Source organism: Phaethon lepturus, unplaced genomic scaffold (assembly GCF_000687285.1).
Source record: "Phaethon lepturus isolate BGI_N335 unplaced genomic scaffold, ASM68728v1 scaffold14992, whole genome shotgun sequence".
NCBI classification, from domain to species: Eukaryota; Metazoa; Chordata; class Aves; order Phaethontiformes; family Phaethontidae; genus Phaethon; species Phaethon lepturus.
This window is the reverse complement of record NW_010524227.1, coordinates 26,557-52,302: the sequence shown is the minus strand read 5'-3', so window position 1 is coordinate 52,302 and position 25,746 is coordinate 26,557. Positions and strand designations below refer to the sequence as shown.

Here is a 25,746-nt window from a genome sequence, read left to right as displayed (position 1 = left end):
TCCATATATATGTTAGAAAAAAGCAGTCCATGTTACAAAATCTGGAGTATCTGGAAAACTGGTGATGAATTATTAAATGTGTGCAAGGAGGATGGATGGTGGATGCTGTGTACGTAGCACCCCTTCCTTATTTGGAAGAGGTTGTGCGGCGTTTTAAGAACCTACCTGATTTCTCCTGGTTGCAGTCTTTGATACTTGGGTCAAAGTTACATATTGACTGGTCAATATAATGAAGAAGAGATGTGTGCAAATAGTGAGCAGTATGTCTGGTGTATGCATGAAGATGACATGGCAGTGATACTGTGCAGGGGCAGAGGATGAACTACAGGTTACTCAGTGCTTGGGCTTTTTCTTTTGGGCAATTTATACTCAGCATTGTTCTGTGATTGATAGACATTTTGGTTACACAGCATGTACTATACTTCTCATGCACAATTGTGTACTTAGTTTCAACCTCAAAATGCATTTATAAACAGAGGAACAAGGTATACAAAAGATGATTATGTAACAGGCTATACTTGGGTATGGTTAACGTACAGTTAGAAGGACATTTCTGAACTTACAATAGGAACTGCAATGTAATTTTGAGGAATTATTCCTATTATGTCATTGCAAAACCATTTCATGACAGACAATTAAGGCTTGCAGTTTGATGCTACAGGGACTACATTTTTCACAGACCTTTCTGTCAAATTTTCATCAAGTAGGTTTTTAAAAGGCTAAGAAATATTTCAAGGGTACTAGGAGTTGAGTCTTACCCTACATGCAGACAAAAGTTGTCTCACCATGAGATCCATTCACTAATCAATTAATTCATACCTAGCATATGATGTGCTGACATTTTTACTTTACTTCTGACTGTGTTGCACGGTGATATTCTGACATTGCTGTAATGGTAGGTGATGAAACATGCAACAAATCAGCTCTCAGAGAACATGTTTCTGAGACAGTTACCATTTTGTTATAAATAAGTGGATGTTGGAGAATTTTTTAATGTTATGCTGTCAATCCTATTTTGTTATGCCATTGATCTTATGTCAGCTTGATATTACGAAAAGGTTTCTGAATGACAGTTACAGTGAAATGAATCTTAAATCTAAACTGTTTGTCTAACTTGCCTCCTTCATACACCAACTATGCTGACTATAGTTATTTTATTCATTAGTAACCTAGCAAGCCAATATATTTGCCCTCTAATATGAGACTGAAAGGCAGATAAATAAAATGTTACTAAATTGCTGCTCTACTAATGCAGTACAAAGCATAGTCCACCATCCTGCTGCTGAAATAAAGTACCATACTTGCAGTTTTGATACTGAATGTTTCCATATGCTGCCCATCCCAAATACCTGAAACAAACAAATGAATCAGCCAACCACGAAAAAACTAGGCTCCTAGCAAATGATTTTCATTCTTCAAAAGAGGAGAGCCAGAGATTACAATGAAATTGGGAACTCACAACTGCTCTCCAACATCATATTTATCACGTTTGGTACGGAACTACAGGACAAACACAGAGAGTGCTATTCCAACATCTTTGGGGGTGTCAGAACACGAAAAGCCATTCTTTGTATCTGTGGTGTCCACAGATGTCGTTTTACTAGGGACACACATTGGTTTACTAGCAAATGACTTCACTACCTTCTTTTGATTAGAAATTTCCAAGTGGACCATTTCTGCCAAGCTTTGTAATCAAAAGGGGTTTGTGCTCCTGTTAAAAGCTTTGGCTAACTGACATTTTCCGAAGATTGTTTGCTGGAAAATCCCTGATCAGCTCTTCTGCCTCTGGGAAATGCTTATGCTTTTGCTGACGGAAGCCTGACTTAGACTCGTGCCAGGAGGGATCTGCCTGGGGGATTATAAACCAAACAGAAGGAGTTACGGCACCTGGATTCTGTGGCTACTAAGGATACAAATATGTGGACCTCACGCTTCAGCCAGCTGAAGATCACAGTATCAGCATTTCTCTAATAGGCATGACATCAGAGTGTACCACGTGTAGGCTTTGGGGCCCTAGGTAGGAAAACCCCTACAAATTAGGCACAATAGAATCTGCAGTTTATACAACATGAGATAAAACCCTCCAGACACTACTTTTCATGCTTACATCAAGTTGGTCTCTCTTTTGCACCAGCTAGTCCCGAAACTGCTTTCTGCCCCAGCGTGCTCAGGAACCGCAGATAGCCATATGAAGAGCACGTGTAGCTCTCATTCGGAACACCCACCCCTCCCCAGCTGTACTAAATTATCCAATTATCTGTGATGGGAGTCCTTGACACAACATCAATTACCTAGCAGATATCTTTAACCACAGACCCTGAACACCTTCTGGCATCCCAGTCCTATCTCATTTAGTGATTTCTGTCGCCCTATGATACTTGCATAATTTGATTCACCATATGCTATATGAGAATATACTCTTGTAGAAATTGCTTACCCTGCAGACAGCAGGTGACTTTTAAATCCTGTCTCCAGAATAGGCAATGTCTTTCTTCCAGGATTTGACAATACTTCCACCTTGGTCTGTTTCAAATCTTTTCACAGAAAGTTCAGCTTTATTGCCTGATTCAGCTAGATACTACAGATATCTATGGCAGACTCTACAGCTCTCCAGTCAGTCAAGATCAGTCAGCAGGATTGCTGCTTCTGCCACTCACATGACCATAGCCAACACTCTTCATGCTCTCAAACATGCAAATTGCCAATTTGTTTTATGGCCATCTAGCAGACGCAGGATTTCTCCTTCTTATACTCTCTTTCAGCACTCTGGCAATTGCAGCACATGTGCCTCTTCTCACTTTGCGTTCAGATTTTTCATACGCACGCAGACGACAGGAGGCCCAGTTAGAGGTATCGCTGTTCCTGGCTGACAGATATTTTTGGAGGTTTGGTTGTTTCTTTAAACAACACAGCTCAGGTCAGCTAGAGTGCTAGGTTTATTACTTAGCTCAAAAATCAAAGTGTTGCCAAGTGACAGATAAGAACTGTGGAAAGAAATTCAGAATTTCATTTCTGTAAGTGCATGCTTTTATTATTTCTATGTGTGTTTTTTTTGCTGATCTCTCAATTGGCTCCATTTTATCCAGTAGTACTCCGCTTATCCAAACCCTGGAAGGAGAGTGCCTGGGGCATTCAGTTATCTTGGTCCATGGTGGCTGTATGGCCAAACATGACATCACTCTGAAGAGTGACCCAAAGAAAGACATTTATCTCAATTAACGGCATCCAAACACTAAGTAACTCTTCCAACAGCTCTACTACCTCAAATTTCCCTTTTGTAAGTAGGAAGGGACTGGTACTCCTGTAAATGAAACATCTATAATAGGTAGGATGAATCACATTCAGCAAGTGTCTCTCTCTTCTCACTGATCAGAGATGAAGCCCAATGGTCATGATGAACACAGCAAAAAGCAGGCAAGAGAAATTGCATAGACAGCAACTCCATTGTACTTAATCAAAATCCTCCTGAGTATCCACATTATTTACCTATTAGTTCTGCAATTGCAGAAATTTAATTTGCATAATCTTACGTATTTTTATGTCCCTGCCCACTGCAGGGAGGTTAGAATGAGACGATCTTTAAAGGTCCCTTCCAACCCAAACCACTCTATGATTCCGACTGTCTTTATTATAAAAAATTTCTTTTGCAAACTTCCTATGACTTCCCTATATTCTATTAGAACAGTCAGTAAAATAAATCCTCATGCATTTGGATCTTCCTCATCAAACTGTTGCAGTCTTTCAAATGCAAGCAGATCAATATCATCAAAATAAAGCAAATATATACATACGTATTTGTTATAAATAAATGTGTCAAGTAAAGATTGCCTAGTAGTCTGCTTTTGGATGCTGTGCTGTATGACACATTTGTGGAATGTACTCATAGTTTACCAGAAACTAAGTGAATTCAGTAAGAGATTGCATTTTCTCTGAAAGGTTTAAAGAATATTCACTAAAAGGATCAGCTTTGAGAGAATATGGACTAGGTCTTATCAGATTACTCAGCAATTTGAACAGAGCTGAGCACATTGCCAGTGTTTGGCAAGTAACAATAAGTGGTAATTTAAAATTGCATTTATGCTTGCTTTTTATTTCTACACATTTTAAAGCTGAAAAGGGACCACTAAACTGTAAAGCAATTCTTGACTCAGCTGACTGACTGAAGTGAAATCCTGGTACTGGACATTGCCTCATTATCAAATGAACACCAAAAAGACCAATAAAACACTTAAAGCTCAAAAGACAAAACAGTGAAGCATAAGAAGTATCTGCACACAGTGTGTCCTATTAACACTGTCTTTATTTCCTTTTTACAAAAAATAGAAATAACAACTGACAAAACATACTCAAAAAAATCAATGCTTTTGCCTTGGTCTCACTGAGGAGCTGAGCAGGCAGAGTCCTGGTTGAAACTTTGACAGTATATGCCATTGACAAAGGGAAATAAAGATATATGACAATATATCCATGCAAGACACAAAGTACAAAATGTGTTCTGTGGCCCAACAAACATTTTGGAGGTTGCCTGTGTCATAACAATTTTCAAATTGTTACTTTTGCTCACCCATGCCTTTACACAGCACAGCTTACAAACAAGTTACATATACACATATATCATAAAAAAGTTTTGTATATGGTCTAACTGCTACAAATTAAGGCATCCTAATAGCTGCTGTTTTGCTGGTGAGGGGTATGTCTCATATTAGTGTTTAAAAAGGATATATTTCAGGTATTTCAAACAAAGTGAGACATCAGGAGATGTGGTTTAGAGGAAGAATTCCTGAAGCTCTGGCTCTTCAGTTCTCTTTTGACTGTCATATTTCTGGCTTTTCTTATTGATGTCCTCATGCCTGGAGAGAAAAAGAAGAAAATTACTCATGGTAACACTAACAAAATAGAGGGATTTGCCTTGTATTTGTTTACCCTGTTTTATTCTGTTTGCAAGTATTGAACTTTGAATTAATCCTTTTCTCTGGGCTTATTTCTCCAGACACGTACTCCAAAAAATACTTTTTAATACTGTGGATTCTTACTGACTTTCTTGTAGCTCCTATTCTGAAACCAAAACTGGAAACCAATGGGATTATAAGGAGCATTTTAAGTTACAGAGTTAATTAGTACAGTGTCATAATGTTCTGGCAATAATGGGCAGAATGTCCAAAAATTCCTTGTCCTTTAGGGAAAAGCACCATAGTGATAACAAGATCCACTACAACAAACATTAGACATACCCAGTTTGTTTCTGACTCTACCTGTAAGGGAATCATCTAGTCCCCATTAATAATCATCAGAGAGAAATAAATGCTTTCAGAAGGTGATTCATTGGACTTACTTTATGTGTCTGCTTAAGTAGAAGATGGTGGCAAAGGCCACAGAAAAAATGGCAAGCAGTAATTCTCTTTCTGACATGGAGCCTATACCTCTTTTCACATTGTAATTTAGGTAAAATTTCAATTTGAATCATTAAGATTGTATTAGATGCAAAGATAAGGATAATTTCTCTATGGTTTGTCTTCATTTCTACACTAGGTACATTTAAATTAAAAAAAAGTTAAAAATCTATCTATTGTGTATGAGACTCAAATGATAGCTTGCCAATTGAAATAGAAAAAATTAAACACTAAATATAACACTCGGTTTCTTCACTTCCTTTCATATGTCCTGGTTCTGAATCCCCAGTATGTTCCCCCTCTCTTCAATTAACCTTTCAGATGAAGGATTTTTGATTAAGCATCCAATCCACAGCAACTTTCAAAGAGGTTAAAATGCTCACTTTTAGTTATTACTGCTGAACAGTAAAACTCCTACAATACAATCATGACTACCTGGCTTCTTGCTGCAAAGGACAGATACTAGTGGGAGGTTAAAAACCCAGAGCAAAGGGCAAGAGTATGTGTATAAAAAGTTTGCCTTAAACTCACTTATTTGTGAGCCTGATCTTTGTAAACCAGAACAGCTTTATTCCAGTCTACAATGACCACAAAGAACCAAATATCCCCAAAAGATGGGTACTTAGGATGCTTAGATAACCTTGTGATTACTTCAGGATTTAACAGAAGCTGACCTTAGGGACCATAGTTGTGGGTCCTAGTAAGACAGCATGAGGGATCATTTTATTTTAAAATCTCCTTCATTCATCTAAATTATACTGTTGCCACATACCCAAAGTAAGAGCAAAAGACATAGAATTGAGCCAGGAGAGGTAGAATTTGTAGGACTGAGTCTGAGGAGGTAGAACTTTTTGCTGTAGCTACATTTTGGCACTTAACTTGCAGTGCTGTTATCAACAGTATGTTTAGCGTTAACCATGGAGCTTTATTAATGGATGCTTTCCAAGGCTAAGATAATTTGCATCAAGCAACTAACTACTGCGTTATCTTGGACTTGCAGTGCTGAAAAACCCTGTGGGTGAGCCACCCTTGTAGAGGCTCACTAGGCACTCCAAAGACCCCATTTCGCAGCTCTACAGTTGCATGTGACCTTGAAGATGATAATTTTTAGCTAATACAGATGTCTCTAGGTGACAATGCTGAACAGACATGCCTTTTACGACTGTGCCTGCTGACCTGAAGGAAACGTATTACCAATATTACTAATTACTAACCAAATTTCTAGTATCTTCTGGTGCCTGTGTCACCACAGAAACACTAAACATTCCCTCATGCAACAGGTGCTGACACACGATATAACACTTCACAACTGTAAATTGTCTGGGACAAGGTCAGAATTACTTTTATATTGATTTTATACTGCACTAGTTTGAATCATAACTATTAGACATACAGATAAGCATCCTTTTTCTAGAGTATGTATTTGAAGTTGTAATTTACCCAGCACTAGGTCTGGCGGTGGGATATCTGTTGGGTTAGATCCACTTACTATTTTAGAAGCATGCCCAGTTTACTATCTGACAGAAATCTGATGGCAGATTCTGCTGATTGCTCCTGACGTATGAAGCAATTTTTGCTGTTGACAGCTGCAGCTAATACAAGGTTTTGTACTGATATGGTGAGTTAGTGCTTACTTTAATGTACTGCAGATCTCACATGATTTAAAGTTTGGGAAAGAACCGTTCATTAGCATACATGTAAGACAGAAAAAACTACAAGCATTTGCTTGGAGTTGTAATACACAAGAAAATAGCCAATCCTTCCAAAAGGGGGTAAAAACACCCTAACCCCTCCTGCACATCCAAAATTTACTCCAGGGCCTTAAGAAAAATAAGGTGTATCAAATTTTAAAAGGACACTAGAAAATTTAATACAATCCTCCATTATTAAGCTGTGAACAATCTGACAAAGTAAACTACAAAGCCTTGACGTACCTGAGTATTTTGAATGAAAAAAACCCATGAACAAAATAAACAGAAGCTGAAGAAAAGGAAGGTGGAAACTGGTGGACAGGAACATCATCTGACTGAAGGCAGATTTTGTATAATGACCTCAGATTTCAGAAGATGCTAATAAAATCTCCTCTATAAGGGTCTAGAGTTAAAATGGGTTTGGGACGGTGTCCAGAAATATACCCACCCCCCCCAATATAACAATGTACAAAGATTTACAACACCAAAGACTGCACTGTTTTCCAGAAAGGTTCTTTTTCAAAGTAGCTATGAAATGGTAATTACACAGCCTCCCCAGACCATCCAGGGAAAACTTGAAACAGTGTCCAGGGGCTTGTAAGTGCACGTGATGCACTTACAAATTTATTTAATTTATTATTCTTCTATTATTCTCTTATTTAAATTTCACAGGCTACAGACCAGCATGCAATGGACTAGCGACAGGCACCCATTTTGCTATTCAAAAATCACAGCACATGCTAAAAGGCACCATGAAGGCCGGCTTAGAAGCTCTGAGAGCCTTCAGGTCTGCGTTCCGATTTCTGAGACGCACAATACATCTTCCATCTTCACGTGACTTCTGGAAATCTCATGCCACAAACTCCGACACGCAATTTGCCCACTTCTGCCCTCATCTGTGGGTACAACAACAGCCTCCTCAAGCTGTGCCCCTAGCGCGGTCTTCTCCTTGTTTCCTGCCCTCCGGTTTTCCACGTGCCCACCACCACGGGGGCAGCTTCAGGACACGGTGCCTGGAGTGACAGCCGGGAGTCAGCCTGCTGCTCCACAGCAGCAGCCAGACCTTCCGTGTCTCTCTCTCGCTGCTTCTGGGGAAATGCCATGCTGCCAGGAATTCCTGACACGAAAGCACTTACACAAGGCAATGCCGAATTACAGTAACTGGCTACATCCGGGAGACGGCTCTAACATAAGGATGAGATTAATGGTTTTGTGTTACTCCACGGTCTGGATGGGCAGCTGGGTGTTTTGACTGGAGGCTGCCCATGGATGCTCCCTCACACTGCTGCTGTGCAGTCAGTTTTCTGCACTGGAATTTCCCTCTTTATTTTCAGGGGAGAATGAAGCCTCTTGGAAACCTTACAGTTCTGCTTCTGGTTTCACATATACTGTGCCAATGACTTCAGAACAAGGCTCCCATTTCCACTACGGAAATTGAGTTTTTAAGTATGGGAAGGTCCTGGCATTAGAAAACAAGCGAACAAAAAAAATTTGTTAGACGTTTAGAAAAGAGTGGCTTGAAACTAATGTAGGATCCTGAACTGCAGAATAATTAATTTATAATTTTCCGAGAAGTATCTTCAAATGTGTAATTTTGCTGTGAATAGCAATCATTTCCAGGCCTGACAAGGGGATTTACATCTCAGTTTAACAGAAAAAGATTATCAACACAAGAATTTGTGAGTGTTAAGAGTTGAATAAAAATGACAGGTAATTTTTACAAAGAATTTGCTTATAAAATAAACACATATTTTGTCAAATGTCGTTTTTTCCAACGTGTCTTCATGGACCTTGAGAGACTGGTCTCTACCTGCCTGAATAGTCCTGATGGAACATGTCTAAAGTAAGGAGTTGAACACAGTCAAAGTTATCAGACTTTTAAAAACAGGTTTAACCTCAAAGTCTGAGGGGCGGTACGAAAAATGTGTGAAAATAGGAGAGCACTAGATTTAAGTATAGCATTCTGCCTCATGTTCTCCTTACTCTCCATCTAGAGACGAACTGTGGTCTTTTTGCTTTCCTCATGAGAGGAAATTTAATTTCCATTCTCATCTGATACTTGACTTTCATTCAACAGAAGCTGAATACTCAGCCAAAGTGTGCTATACTCCCTGGTGTATTTACGAGTATGAATACTTTCTATACTTGCTTGGAACTGAAATCCTGTAGCCAGTTCAATGGTGACATCAGCAGAAATCCATCATAAATTTCTGTTTTTCTAGGAATTTAGATGTTCATCTGTTCATCTATTTCCCTTCTTGTGCATCAATTAATTCCAGTATTTCAGCTATGAATAATGTTAGCAAACACATGCAGTTCAAGAAAACAAAGAAACAGAGATGCTTAACATCACCATGCATAAGCACATACCATGCATAGTAACACAGAAGTTCTTCATTCAACGTGCTAGAGGAAAGACTGGTGTAGCTGAAGTAAGGAGCCTAAGGAAGTACAACATCGTATCAGTTAAAAACATGCACTGAGCTTACCACATGCATAACGTGGAAGTCTATCAACACATGCAGTCAAATAGCCACAATAACATTTTAACAGATATCTTTCTGAGTCAGTAAATGAGTCTGAATATGTTGCCTCTTTCAGATGTGTGCTGTGCTGTCGTCCTTTGGGTTGGTATGAAAATGGTATTCTTTACACAATTTTGATGTTGGCAACAATGACATGTAAACACGGCCTTTTCACAGACAACATGTGCTTTACAGTGCAAGCGTCAATACTGTTAGAATTACCTCATCCAACTCTTCAAATTTCTTAGGGAACTATGAAAACTGCTCAAGACCTTGCAATCTATCAGAACATCTTTGAAAACAGACTGTCTCTTCCTCGGTCACTATAAAATCTGAAAAGCTTTTGAAAATAATTGCCATTCATTGCCATGAAAACACTTCTATGTTAAATCAGCTCTACAACTAGATGGTGCATGTCTTTAAAGGCTCAAATCAGTAGTTCTTACTGTGATTCTGAGTAAACTTTAATATATGCAGTCCCACTTCAATTTAGCCTATTAGGTTTCCTTCAGATTTTTCATTTAATTTCACATTCTGCTATAGCACTGCTGTTTTAGCAGTACCCACTAATACGGACTGCTCACTGTTTCCCAGTTCTCTCTTTCCACTGTTTCTTTTCCATACTTATTTTGCCTTCTCTATGCCTAATATTTTCCTGTGTTTTTCTCCCATTACCTTGTCATACTTTTTACAGTATATAATTCACTATTCCTCCTCCTCTTGGCCTGTTTTATGTTCTTTTTTTCATCTTGAAATTATTCTTTCGCCTCATGTCTTTCCATCCACCCCTTTCCTCCCACCCTGTCTTTCACAGAGGATTAAATTGCTCACTCAACTCTTTATTGTATCTCCAGACGCTCGCACTTCGCTCCGCTCCACAAAAACACTGCGCTCACAGTATTTCCTACATCTGTTTCTTTCATTCAATACCTCTTCCTTTCTCTTAGAAGATACATTTGTTCTCTTTTGAACAAGAGAGCTAGCCTCCTAACTGGAGATACCCCTCTTTGTGTTGAGATCCCAGAAAGGGCACTCTATTGACCACAGAGAGGGGATGATCTGGATCCAGTACATTTTGCTACAGAATTTTGCCACAGACCAACCATATGCTCTGCCATGAGAAGATTCTGTGCTGTGAAGAGAGGGTGGGCAAAGAAGGCTGGGTACTGACGGCTTCAACGCCTAGGGGATGGCTGTAGCTCCCACTGGAGCAGGAAGGACCATATCTGCTATTTTTCCTCTTTATATTCTACCACTTATTTTTATCCTGTTAGGCGCATCAGTCTTGGCTATAGGACAGGACAGGGCTAGTTCTTCAGTTATTTACTCCTCAGAAATCCTGTGGGTTCAAGTGTGACATTCTCATTGTATGACCTGTCAGTCAGAGCAACATCAAACATCATTTCCAGGTGAATCATGATTCTGTGGAAAGCTTTCAACACAGAACATGTGAACCACGTGCACTAAGAGTATGGACTTTGTACACAAGCAATACCTGCCACTCCTTGGAAAAGCATTCAAAAATTAAAACAGTGGATGGGCTTTCTTCAGGTCAAATACAGTAACATATTTGTGTGCATTCTTTTGCTATAGAAAGGCAGGAAAAAGAAGCTGTCAAACTTATTCATTACTTAAAGAGACAAGAGAAAACAAAGGGCCCTTCCTCTTTTTCAGTGCACTCACTGGCTTGTTTCTTCCTTTTGTGAGAGCTGCTGGATTTCCCTTGCTGTCTGCTGTCTTCCTTCCTAATGAGGCAAAAGGCAGCGTTGATGAGGTTTTGATCAGGTTTGCTGTTTGACAGTTGTTGTTGTTATTCTGGTTGCCACTCAGCGTCTCCATTATGGACCGAAAGGTTCCAAAAGGCCTTTTCAGCTGGTCCCCCACTGGCTCTCCAGCACCGGCTGGAGCCCGCAGGAGCCCTTTGCTCCGCTCTTTATCCTTTTCCTCACTTAGTTCTGACTCTGCTAGCTCCACCTGCACCACAGGCTCCTCAAAAGTTACTCGGAGTTTCAAATTTTGGGAGGTTCTGCGCTTCGAAGATGGAGATTTGAGGGCACTCTTAGGGCTGGTGGCAACTTTTTGAGCAGTGGCACTGTCTGTGCCGGACAGAGAGCTGTCTCCACAGAACTGGCTCTGAGGTACAGTACCAGACTGATACGGGGCTTCATTATCCGGATCGCTGCTCTCTGAAGTAGGGGAAGGACTGTGGCCGTCCACAGACTTAGAGACCCTGATACCAAAAGGGAAGCGGCGTCCTGCTGCGGAAGCGTGTTTCTTGATCATCAGGTGCAAATTCTCTGTGCTCTCAACACTCTCCACTATGGGCTGAGGCCTTGGTTTGTCAGTTCTTTTCACAAGGGTGTTCTTGTGGTCCTCAGAGTTAGCTGAGTCTGTGTCAGACTCGCTGAGCGACCTCTGCATCAGCTGCCTCAGTCTGGCTAACTTCAGCTCCCTCTTCTCTGGCAAAATCTTCTTCACGTTCTTGGAGGACGCATGAGCATCCTGAAATTCCAAAGTCAGCTTTTCCTGCATACAGACATTTTCAGAGATTTCCTTCCCCAACAACTGGCGCAAGATTTTATCTGAGTCCTCATCTTTTATCTTGGCTCGAGCGCGACTAGAAGCTCCCAAGCTGCCAAGAATCTGAATCCCATCTTGGGTGTTCAATTTACTTTTTGGTGGAGACAATTCATCTGCTTCAGATGGTTTCCACTGGGGTTTGCCAGAAGCAGGAGATGATGGTGAGCTTAAAGAAAAAAAGAGGAGGAGATACCACAGCCAAATTAATGCACATATAAAATGTGAAACTGCCATTTCCAGTGTACGTGTCTGTCTCAGCTTATTGTGACTTATCCTCTTCATTGCTACTCACATGGAATTCATTACTATGATGCCACAGGAAAGATTACAGAGAGAAGGACGTAACCCTGCTTCCACTCCTAACTACAATCCGAGTCTCTTCACTTTCTCTTACAAAGACAACTCCTTAAAATAAAAACTTAGAATAGTTATTTCAAAGCCAAAGATGACTTTCTGAGGAAAACTTTAGAGCAACTACTGTCTCCTATTTGTGGGAGTTGATGTGTTTTAAAGGCAAAAAAACCCTGCAAGGCCAAATGCCTACTATCCAAGTGGCATCATAATACAAAAGTAGCTTATTCTAAATACCATGAAAGTACCAGTTCTCTGCACAGCAATGATTTCAGAAATCTAAACTTCATCTGGTATTAATAATAGCTGTATAAGACCTCATAAAAAGTCAGGGCCATTTGCACTCAAAGCCTTTTCAGATATGAAATAGGGAAAAGCATGAGAAAGGTGACATGAATTTATTTCAATACTATTAGAATAATAAATTCAGAACTCCGAATGTTACATAGCGAGGAAACAGCAATCCCAAGTAAGTCTGATTTGCAAAGAACATAAATTACAGAGACCATTTCTGTCCCCATGACATATGCCAGATCTCATAGAACTCCACTTTCTGATTTTAAACCACTTTTCCTCTAAACCAGGATAAGGTGACAAAACTAACATTAGTGTGAGGCAGTGAATTAAGACATTTAATTTCTTTTTTCACAAGAAACTTCTACTCTGATGAGTCCATACCTCTCCCAGTGTATAAAATTCACATGCCTATACTAGACACCTCATCTTCAATTAATTTTGCACTTGTTCTCCCTTGGCAAACAGAAACAGACACCAAAGAATATGCATGTATCTACAACCTGCATTCCTAGTAAAAGGATAGGTTCTCTTAGATCTGCTACTGACTCCTTCAGTGATGAAAATATACACAAGTGAGTTCTAGCTGGAAGGAAAAGTAGGAGCCAACCATGAAATAAAATTTTAAATAATAGAGTATTATTTTCACACTTGTTGACTTAACTAAGAAGATGTTAAAACCTACCCTTTTACAGGAATAATGAATGATGAGAGATCTGCTCTCACCTGATCTTATCTGATACTGAAAGTAAAACAGTCCTGGTGCTCATGAGTACTCAGATGCATGACCACTTGGAAAGACCAGTCAGAATCAAACCACAGAAACCAAATGAGCTGGAAGACAGTGTTTGGTCCCATTGTCCCTGTTGAGCTGGCAGACAGGGAAGACAAAAACCATGATTCTAAAAAAAAGGTCAAAACAATTTTTTTCCAGTGTGGTTTTCTATTTCAAGTGGGAGTTTGGAGTTTACAGCCCTTTCCTAGCTGAAGTTCCTTTACACAAATGCACCTCCAATCCCAATGTCTTGTTATCTACTTCTGTAAATATCTGCACTTGTATGAAACACTGATGCATGAAATTTAGCGACATGGAGCACTTGTCCAGAAAAGTGCTTGAGATTCTGTGATAATGGAAAAAAAGCAGTCAGTGATCCTAGGAGTTCCTAGAATTGCAGAACCATAGAATCTTCGGTTTGGAAGGGACCTTTAAAGGTTATCTCGTCCAAATGCCCTGCAATGAGCAGGGGCATCTTCAACTAGATCAGGTTGCTCAGAGCCCCGTCCAAACTGACCTTGATGTTTCCAGGGATGGGGCATCTACCACCTCTCTGGACAACTTGTGCCAGTGCTTCACCACCCTCACTGGGAAAAATGTCTTTCTTAGATTTAATCTAAATCTTCACTCTTTTAGTTTAAAGCCATTACCCCTTGTCGTATTGCTACAGGCCCTGCTAAAAAGTCTGTCCTCATCTTTCTTAGAAGCCCTCTTGAAGGACTGGAAGGCTGCAGTAAGGTCTCCCCAGAGCCTTCTCTTCTCCAGGCTGAACAACCCCAAGTGTCTCATCCTGTCCTCACAGGAGAGGTGTTCCATCCCTTGGATCATTTTTGTAGCCCTCCTGTGGACCTGCTCCAACAGGTCCATGTCTTTCCTGTGCTGAGGGCTCCAGAGATGGATGCCATACTCCAGGTGGGTCTCACCAGAGTGGAGTAGAGGGGCAGAATCACCTCCCTCGACCTGCTGGCCAGGCTGCTTTGGATGCAGCCCATGATGTGGTTGGCCTTCTGGGCTGCGAGTGCACATTGCCTGCTCATGTCCAGCTTTTCATCCACCAGTACCCCCAAGTCCTTCTCAGCAGGGCTGCTCTTGACTCCTTCAGCCCCCAGACTGTTCTGATACTGGGGGCTGCCCCAACCCAGGTGCAGGACCCTGCACTTGGCCTTGTTGAACCTCATGAGGTTCACATGGGCCCATTCCTCGAGCTTGTCCAGGTCCCTCTGGATGGCATTCTGTCCCTCAGGTGTGTCAACTGCACCGCTCAGTTTCATGTCATCTGCAAACTTGCTGAGGGTGCACTCGATCCCATTGTCTATATCATTGATGAAGATATTAAACCGTACTGGTCATACCTGATGACCGAAAGCTCTGACCATCAATGCCTGCAGAAGCTTTCATGCTGGCTGTATACTTTAACATATATGTAGCTCCTTAACAACTCTGGAGCAAGGAGAAGCCCTGTATATGTCTTCCAGAGAGGAAACTGAATTCTAAGGTAATGATAAATCAAGTCCTATTTACATACGAGTTATTTAATTCCTTTCCAAGTTATCTTCAGATTGCTATCAGAGAGAAGTCACGTGCTTGCTTGACTTCCATACATCACACTGGAACTCTATGGCAAAAGTCAGAGAGATATGTTAGCAGACTCCAGATCCAGTCCTCTGCCTTCATTTTCCTCCTCTTTAATGTTACTCAGTTTGTGTCTATTTCTGGGACTTCTGACAGGATAGGTAAACAACACATAAAGTTTCTGGAGTCTTGACTTTTTATACAAGCTACTGCAGGCAAAAGATTTAATGAGCATAAGGAGTCTTATTAATCTGAAAGCGGGTTTTGTTGGTAGCTGGCTTTATGGATTAGTGCTGGCAGTAATGAACAGTGGACCACCACAAGGTCAAACTTTACAACTTTCTTAGAGGTTTCTAGGATCCTCTGCTATTCATCTAATACAAAATATATTCTATTCCACCGTAAATCTGATTTTCACCTCATTGGGAAACAGGCTCTACTCATTTCATACTCAAAATTTCCAGTTATTTATACATTACACACTGTCAAATTCTAGAAGCTCAGCTGCAAGCCCATGAAGAAAAAAACCACTTTACAGAACACATCTACTATTTAGACAGGTCACAGCTGCTCCTGATAACCGATGTACCATGAAGCTGTGCAAATCCAGGCTGCAGCATAATTCCAGTCACCTTACCTTGGGGACATGGGCAGTGACCTGCCCTCTGACCGCTGGGCTTCTAAAAGCTGCTGGAGTTGGTTCTGTAATGTCACACGTTCCACCGTTTGCCTGCAAGAAAATATCAGACGGTTTACCTTGAATTGTAAAACTGTCAGCATTAGTAAGCTACAGGATGAATGATACTACCTGTTCAACTTTGTTCAAAAAAGAAGTCCTCTTCACCTATATTTTACATAGTAAATAAAAAGCAAAATTATAAATAATAGCATAAACAGAGATTTTGTCCTTGTCTCTGAATCCCTGTGGACATTTTGTGATCACTGTGCACGACCAACTGAGAGATGCTTACTTGTCAGAGATTATTTATTATGATTCATATAAGAACAAGCGTGGGATCATAAGCAGCAGTTTATTGGAACTGAGTGACTCACAGAAAATAATAGTCCAGAAACAAAGATATGGCAGAGCAAACTTAGGGCCACCTAGTTCTTTCTTCTTTGTGTAGAGGAAGAGGAAAGGGACAGTTTAAGAAGTCATTGCTTATGTTTGGTGGACGGCTTTTACTCAACTAAACGATAGCTCAGACAACTGGTCTCTCCTTTTCTATCTGCAAATGAACTCAGAGAGGAGCCTTTGCCCACTGGGAAGGGCTGGTCCAGATTTCTTCAGCTGCAGGATGGAGCTAAGTATGACCTCTGTGTATTCAGCGAAGTAGGAAAAACCACATCTGCTTGCTGCCCAACCTTACCAAAGGTCCTACCTGTGCTCTGCACTCACTTCATACTCTGTAATGCTGTAACTACTGCAGTCTATCCCTTTCAGTCTGGTGTTGTGATCTACACTGCTTTGTAATTAACTTCAGAGACCAATGTTTAAAAAACTGTAATAGCAGATATAAGTAGTCGGTAATATGAAAGTGACATCCATACTAGAAACTCCATTTTCCATAGAACTGTAATCACAATTTTTGTTGACCTGCCACATACTTATTTCCATAGGAAGGACTCAAGTGAATAACCTGCAAACCTCCAAGTAGTTCTATGAAAATGAAGGAATAGATCAATTTGCCACAAAAAGTTCTTCTCCCTGTCCCTGCTCACATCCAATTTAGACCTTCCAGTGTAACAGCAAAACACCCCTTAGCTTGTTGACCACCACAGATAACGTTCAAACTTGTTTAGTGACCTGTAAGTACCAGTGCCTCTAAACACCGCACAGACAGAATTACTGGGAAGCCACATAGAAAACAAGAGACTTACAGCTTTTTGTTACTGCACATATGCTATTTTTCACCTGGAATACAATTGGTACATTTGCTTTTATTCCCCGGTCCTGATCAAATGGCCATGCTAAAACTGACTTTTTATCTGCTTCTCCCAGGCTCTGCTTCTGTTGCTGTAGAAGTAATATGTTTTTAGTACTTTTACTCTTGTTGGATCTGCAGAACTAATACAGTTCTCCACCAGTGAGCTGGACTCCTTCCTACCTTGCATGCCATCAGTAGAAGAGTTAGCTGAGTTCCAAATGCAGTCTTTATTAACTGGCAATGTCAGAGCCAGAAAGAATCCAGATGACTTTTTAGACCAGGGTTTGTACTTGCAGGGCTGGCAGAAAACAAACATTTTACTTCTAACATATCAGACTGGATCTGAAAAGTGCTACAGAAATAAAGGTGGGATCTTGACATACTGCCTTGCCTTCACATTTCACAATACAACAATGCTTTACATAGATCCTTTCTTCCTTTAATTTTCTGTCTTCCTTCCTCTTGCCTACACACTTCCTTAGACTATTTTAAAATTACTCCTACCATCTGTCAACATTGGCTTATATTGCAACTCCCCAGATACTCTCTTTTAAGAGCCAGGGAAATTTTCATTTGAGATTAGATTATCATGCAATTTATGTGTTTTATTTGCCTTTTATGCTTCCTTCAAATTCTATCTCTAAGTATCTAAAATAATGAGGCTAACAGCTTCTTACGCTTTTAGCTTTAATGGAAATCTCTGACACCTCTTCTGCTGTGTTAACGTTCTCATTCCAGTTGAACATTTTATTGTGCTAAAAGAATTAAAGTTTCCCCTATTATTTTCACAGTTCAACTAGTTAGTTAGTAAATAGCTCACAGAAACCCACACATCTTGCCAGCCCTATCCCTAAAGATATATAATATACACATATATATCTAAGGTAACACTGAAAACAAGGCATTCCAACTTCTTGGAATAGCAATATTGCTAAGTATTAAACCAGGTTGATTTAGGAGACAAGATCACTGTAGCTTCAGGGGTAAGAGGGTCTACTTACTTTATGATATTTAATGCCCAAATTCCGAAGGTCTTAGCTCAGACAATGTTCCCAGTTAAGTAATATGTAAGGACCCTTCTGTGTCTACTTAGACAATTGTGGACCCCAGCTACCTCCTAATGAAATCAGGGAGCTCAGTAACTGAACAGGGAACAGGCTGAGGCACTGGGCTCTACTGAAATATCTTTCATAGTATGTTGCCTCACTTCTCTGTTTTGTTTCAAATAAAACAAGAACAGCCACTCTACAAAGCAGAAAATAAAACAGTTTAACTAAGTAAAAAAGAGACGAACATTGTAAAGTTTATACTGGATTTCTTACTATATGTCTATATAACACTAACACAAAAAAAAACCCCAAAACAACCCCAACCAGCAACTTGAACACCCCTGAACATACCACCACAATAATTTTTTATTCAGCTATTTTTACAGCTATTCCTATAAGGTTTCAAGAAAATAAAGTATTTGTTTACAGAACACAGAAAAGTGGTCGCAACAGAGGATATTAAACCACTTTCTCATCTTCCTCTTTTGACGTACGGTTTTCTTTGATCTTTGCTTTGCCAGAGATTTTGGCTTGATAGTGTATCAAAAATATCAACAAGTTTCTAATTCATTAATTGCTTTGCACATCCAAGTTCATAAACATAGGACAGTGCAACCCTTTGGGACTGCAGGTAGAACAGTTCGCCATCAAGCAGCATTGTAAAAGAAATCTAGGGAAGCATTAATTTTATGTCATTAGTTCTGACTTGGTCTCTTCATGCCAGGAAAGCCCAAACAATACAAGTCATTACTGCTAATGTCATCAGTGCTAGAAACCATGTATTTGTGCAGGTAGGAATTTTCTACACTGGTGGCCAAGGTTTCTTAAGGCAGATGAAATCAGTGAGGGAATAACAAAGATTGTAAGACCTATGAAGACCTCAGGAAGTAAAATGAAAGCCAGTATTTGTACAGACCCTGTGAGAAACTTTTGAGACTGTCCTAAGCATTTTGTTTAGTTCAGAAAGTCCTCCTGGATTGACCAAACTTCTATAACTAACAAGCGATGCAAATCAAAGCTTTTATTTTGAAGCCAGTAATGGCAGTTTTTGTGGGCCACTTTCCTTCTTACCTATAGAAAGAATTGCTTGGTTCCTTCCCTCTTTTGGGGAAAAGTCTCAGTTAATCCTCTTGTGAACATTCGCTGGAACATTTGTAGCTATCACTTACTTCCTTCTTTCAAATATAAAGGCTTTTCTCTCTGACTGGAGACTTAGACCCAATTCAAAAGGTTTTGCTATACTCCTCTGTATTTGAGCCGCGTTGGATGAAAGAGCTAAAAGATGTGAAAGCTCTGGCAAAACAAGATTTTAATTGTTCTGGTTTTGTGCCTTTTTTTTTCAGGAATGGCTCCAGAGAGTGTGATGGATTGGGATAACTTTTCTCTAGAACTGCTCTGTGTTGCCTTGATGTCTGGAAGAGTTCATAAAAAAAGAATGAAAGACAGTACTTCCTTTTTGGTTTAGGAACTTCGAAGATAGGTCTTTCTAGGTGCCGGTCAAAGACAGTTTCTGCGCTGCTGTTCTTCTTGCACAATATCAACCATTCCAGTCTTCCTGTGGCTGGGGACACACAGTGTTATCGGAGAGAAGCTCTTTTCCCTGGCTAATTAGGCATCCAGAATAAAAGAAGACTACATTATAAACTCATGTCTACAGCAGCTGAGGGAAGGCTGCAAGGCACATAAGAGCTTTCTGTGCTGATATTGACCATTCAAGTATTCCATCATGATACAGTCATAACTCCTCTGTCTCTAGAATAATGTTCATTAACACCAGCAGAAGTAGATGGAGAAAACACAGGAAAGCTAGCTCAGCTGTCCAAGTTGGAGTTGCAGTTTGTAACAGCAGTTTGAAGTGACCTGGACTGTAAACTGGACTTCCATCTGCTGCCATCTGATGCTTGCAGAATTTTCAGCAGGGCCGTAGCCAATGAATTCTCCTGCTATGCTAGAGGTAAGGTCCCTTGAGACGCTGTCCCAGGCATTTACTTTGTACCATCGTTGGATTTTTATGCGGGATGGTGCTGCAAAACAGGGCAAGAGTCTTCTTCCATCATCACCTCTGTCTCCTGAGCATGGACCTCTTAACATGGTCCATTGCTTCTATCAGAGCCACTCACGGCCTGAGGCTTACAGCCCAAATAACCATGCGGAAGCTGTTCTTTCAAGCAGAAAATAGAGTATTTCACTGCCTCAGTAAACTGCAACAGGGTTGCACAAGACACATGTCTTTGTAGAAGAGGGAGAAAAGGCTGCTGCTGCACTTACTGGAGCTAAATACGAAGCCTGAAAAAATAGGTTGCTGAAGGAAAGCAGATTTAACTCCAGCTGAGACAAGCAAAGGAGCCCATCAGAAGCCAGATAAGAATAATTTAAATGACTTCCTATGCATGCAGTCTCTGAGATGACAGGGGGAAGACTTGGAAAAGTGTTAATGCTTTTGAAAGGAAAGTCAGAACTAGACTATTTCTATGGGGGTAAACAACCTGCTGACTAATGTAACAAGTCTTTCTTTTCCATATGAGAGGTAACAATTATATCAAGTACCGTGAGCACTGAAGAGAACTGAAACACCGAGAATCTGTGGTTGCCATTCCGACTTCCTGCTATATCCTTTTTCTTTCTTTTGAGTTATGGGGAAAATAAATATCATGATATATTGACATGAGCCAGGTGCTAATGCAAGCTACTCAGGAAATACCCAATGTTGTATTTTTCTCCTTTATATCAGCCAATTTGTGTATTTTAGTATTTCTCAGCGAATGAACCAACTACAAAATACCTGGTACTTTGAAATGTCCAGTGAACAGTGCCAGACTGTAAAATTATGAAAACTGTGAAAATTATAATCATCTTTAGTTGACTGTTTATATTTGTGAGAATATAAATGCAAAAGAAGAGTGAAGATATCACAAAGAGAAAATGCCTTTATAATATAAAACTTAGAGGTACAAATGTAAAAATAAGCATACTTCAAATGCAGGAAAGTATTCTGTAATGACAGAGAGGACTACTACTACACACTCCTTTTGCTGTAAAAACAGTACAAGTACATACCTGATCATACCAAAAGGGTGAATTAACAGTACAGATAATTTTTACCCTTATTTTCAAGATATACGGTTTGAAACTAAAAATTGTATCATGGTAATGGGTTGGCCCCAGCCAAGCACCCACATAATAAGTCTCTCACTCCTGCCATCCCTCAGTGGAATGGGAGCAGAAAATAGGAGAAACAGAAGCAAAAAAGCTCGTTGGTCAAGATAAAGACAGCAGGAACACTTACCGGTTACTGCCATGGGCAAAAGAGACTCAGCTTGGGGAATTTAACTTAATTGATTGCTAATCAGCATAAATATTCCATTACTGATTCAGGTATTGGGAAACAAAGAAGGACAGACATTTCAAACATCTGTCCTCCCCTTTTCCAGGATCAACTTCAGTCTCAGGTTCATCTGCACTCCAAACCCCTCTTCTCCCCCATTCTCAGGCTTCACTCCAGACACGTCTCTTCCCCTCTTGTCATCGCTGCAGGTTACACCCAGTCTTTTCAGTACGGCAACGAGCAGCAGAAGTCAAGGTTCATGTGTAGCAGTTTCTCTCTGCTGCTCCTTCCTTCTCACTTTTTCCTGTGCCCTGGTGTGGGTCTTTTACAGGCTGCAGTCCATTTGGGGAAGCACTGGCTCTGGTGTGGGCTTACCCATGGGCTGCAGTCCTTTCAAGGGGCATACTTTCTAGCATGGGTACTCCATGGGACACAGTTCCTTTTGGAGTGTGCCTGCTCCACCGTGGTGCACCTCCTGCTCTTCTGACCTTGCTGTTCCCTCTGTCACTCTTCTGTTCCCTTCTCCTCTGGCATTTTCTGCTCTTTCTCAAATATGTTTTCACAGAGGTGCCACCAACTTGGGTCAATGGGCTTTGCTGTGTCCTGCAGTGGGTCTGTTTCGGAGCTGGCTGGAACCAGTTGTGTCCAGCAAAGGGCAGCCTCTCATTTCTTCTCACAGAGGCCACCCCTGCAGCTCCCCTGCTAACAGTCTTGTAATTTATACCCAGTACAATTACCCACATGCTGCTTGCATAAAATGATACGGTCTCCTCTAAACATGGGATTGTCAGAAGCCACTTTCATGGCCTGCGGTAGCTGACAAGCTGTCAATCATGTATCTAAGTTGGAACAGTGTTAGGTCAGTGCTGCTGGTTTCTAAGGCTTATCTTATGAGCCTATAGACATGGTAAATCACAGTAACTGCATCTACAATAACAGTAAGCAATGGCATAAATTCATGTTTCAAAATAACAGGCTCTTTACAGAACGTTTATTAAAGACCACACTAGAATATTAAAACCAGCTCCTATGAAGAAAAAACAGAACATAAGATATTTCCTGAGTAGTCATTGTGACCTTCCAAGACCAAAAAAACCTCTTCCAACTACTATTTCCATTATTCCTCCCAACATCAACATCCAGCACTGTAACTGGGAAGAGCCACTCACTGTATATAAAAGCATGCTACGTGAACAGAAATTATGATTAGCAATGATGTGATTCCAAGGTATGCAAAGGGAAAGGGGACTGGATTGCTACACACATACCCTTTTCCACTCCCATTCTCTTCATCTATGTTCACAGCAAACGCCACAAAGTGAAGAGCTAAAAAACTGAGCTGCCAAATGTGTCGGGGCAAATGCTTGAGAGGAGGAAAGGGTGGAAAAATAAGGTAGAAATATGACTTGAAAATATCATATATAAGAAGTGCAAAACCAGACACTGCTCAGAAATTGAAGACAAAGTAGGGTACTGTTTTAAGAATGATCCCTCTGCTAACAATGAAACACTTACTCCTTCAGCTGCTTGGTCAGCTTGACAACCTGAGATGCCAATGACATACATGTCTCCACAACTACTAAGTAGCGGGAACACATCGTGTGCCCGTGTCGCTCAGCACTTTGTGAGGGTTTCTCTCCCACGTGGTTTTGCATGGTGACATTTGCTCCATATTCAACTAATGTCTGTAAAAACACAAAGGAAACATGGATACCTGTAAGCATTAAGTCTCTACTGTGAGTTTTGGTCAACCACAAGAACAGCTGGATGCAAAGCACTCCCAAATAAAATGCTTGAAAATGTTGGTCTAAGCCAATAATTTTTAAAAAACAGTCACTGACAAGTCTATATGCAGCTTGAACTCGAAACACCTACCACTAAAATCTATCTTTCAGGTGCAAGGATAACACAGAAGAGTGAGCTGTGGTTCAGAAGAACTATAAAAAGGCTATATTCTTACTTCCTCTTCTCTTGCAGTTCTACTCAGTTCATTTGTTTTTTTGTTCATTCGTTTGTACAGCATAGCATGACTTGTACAGCATAGCATGACTTGTAGCATTCATACAGTGAGTGGGACCACCAAATGAAAACAGAGAATTTACATTTAGGCACCTATTGATTCTCTCTTGAGCCATAATAATAAACTTTTTCAGATACACCTATCTATGCATTACTGAACATTGTGCTAACTTTGCATGTGGTAGACCTAGAAAAGAAGAATCAGGCAAGTGCAATTCAAAGGACATCTGTGCTAGATAACATCAGGGTCCAGGGCAGTGTGAACACATTGCTAGCCAGTTTATAGAGGGTGGTGATGAGCTGTAATGGCGTATCGCGTCTGTTATATGCTGTTCTTGGGACCTCAGCACTGCAAGGCATTGCAACACACTCTGAAAATCTCTTTTTAGGAATGTCTTTCCACAACATTTGCTGACTCCTTTTGTGGTTTAGCTCTCAATTTCCTACCACAGCAGAATCCCTGAGTTTAAAACACTCAACGCAGCAGTCTCAATGTCCTGATTCCACAGCCAAGTGATGTTTGGATATGAAAAGTATGGCAGATACTTTCCAACAACTCCTTTAGGTTAGACAGGCACAAATTTCTTTTTGCAGAAAGAAATCTGTACAATGACTTTTTCAATCTGGTTGGGTTTTTTGGGGGTTTGGTTTTTTTTTTTTTCCTAATGCTGAAAGAAGTCTCATTGCTTTGCACTTGTTTGGTTTCCCCTTATTTTCTTTTCAAGAGATACTAAAATATGTGCCAGCATTTAGTCTTTAAGAAAACTAATGGCTTATACTCTGATGTAGACCCCTGTGTTTCCCTCAGTACTAGTGGAGAACCCTAGCTTGTTGCTGGAGAACTGTCCAGGTTGTAAACATGACATTTGAATTACCTCTGGGACCTGAATCGAGACTGTTGTAAGGGCAAAAGAAGTTCTGTCATGCTGACGTCAAGACACCCAGTAACTGAAGCAAGAATTGAGACCAAACCTTTGCTCTTTCTGATTTGTGATAATCAGTGTTATGCACTATTCACCTTACTGGAGAGCCTAGAGTAGGACCTAAATGTTCTCACCAATGTTCAGACACACATTGCTCAGAGCACTCTGGAAAAAATTCTGGACAAAATCATAATGCAGCCAAACACTACAGCATCATTAACATTACACATACACGTGCAGAAGAGGAATTGTGTGGCTGAGCTCTTGGTTGACTTATTCAAGCAGATCTGGTAAGCCACCAAGGGTTGGAGTGGCCTTGTTGACTCAGAACAGCAGGCACAGAGACCTCTACATCTGCTGACAGAATAGAAGAACGGTGGTCTGTCTGCTCTGCTAAATCTATACAGAAAGGAAACTTATGAACCGTCTTGCACTGCATCTCATGTCAACAAATTTGGTTTAATTTGCCAGTACAGAAAATGAAGAAAGGAGAGTTATAACCCTGCAGAAAGCAATCTTAGATTTTGGAACATGACAGAACCTAGTCCTACTGTGTTTAGTAGTCCCTCTCATATCAGGGTATCACTGACAGGGAGGGCCAGGGAATCACTGACAGCCTGTGACCCTTCAATTTTTGTACTGCTACTTATAAGCTCCCTGCCTCCTTTATCACTTCTTTCTTTTTATCAGATTGTTCACTGTACATTGTTTTAAATTAGACTATAAATTCACAGGGCAGAAGGCTTATTTTGTCTCACAGCACAACAAAACATCAACTACACTTAAGACTGTGAGGTGTTAATGAAATGACATTACTAATGTTGTATATTTTTGTTGTCATTAGATATTTTCATTCATTTATTCTCATGGCTTCACTTCAACACAAAACACTCGTTGACTTGTATATTTATCTACAAGATTGTTTTGAACAGCCTGCAGATGTCACCATTCTGTTCAAAACAATCTACTCTAATTTCTCCTTCAAATGCATTGTACATCTTGATGAGGCTAACTTGTTGAGTTAGCAACCCTAAGTACATATCCTACCACAATGGTGCTCCCCGCTAATAAATCATAAACATTTCTTCTGTCCCCTTTATTCCAACTGATGATAGCAGTTGTCTACAATATAATAATAAAACCACCAGATTTAGCAGAGATGTAATGATTTGTTTATTTTATTCTCATAAGAGTTTGCAGAGTCTATTCCTGACATCTTTAAAAGAAAGAGATGTCCCATCAATGAGAAAATGCATAGATGGTCATATCCTCCAAATCTATTAAACTGGTTTTTTCAAGTCTAATCATTCACCTCAACTGTTAC

General features: G+C 40.3%; 1 protein-coding gene across 1 annotated transcript in view; it reads right to left on the bottom strand.

The window, feature by feature from the left end:
* Positions 1-4,282: 4,282 nt before the first annotated feature.
* SNCAIP (synuclein, alpha interacting protein) overlaps positions 4,283-25,746 on the bottom strand; it is a 33,994-nt gene continuing 12,530 nt past the window's right edge. The window contains exons 5-8 of the mRNA XM_010282382.1: positions 22,996-23,165; positions 15,816-15,908; positions 11,290-12,352; positions 4,283-4,850 (exon numbers count right to left, since the gene is read on the bottom strand). Of these exons, the coding sequence (XP_010280684.1) occupies positions 4,845-4,850; positions 11,290-12,352; positions 15,816-15,908; positions 22,996-23,165 (1,332 nt within the window). The 3' untranslated portion in view covers positions 4,283-4,844. The remainder of the gene's footprint in view (positions 4,851-11,289; positions 12,353-15,815; positions 15,909-22,995; positions 23,166-25,746) is intronic.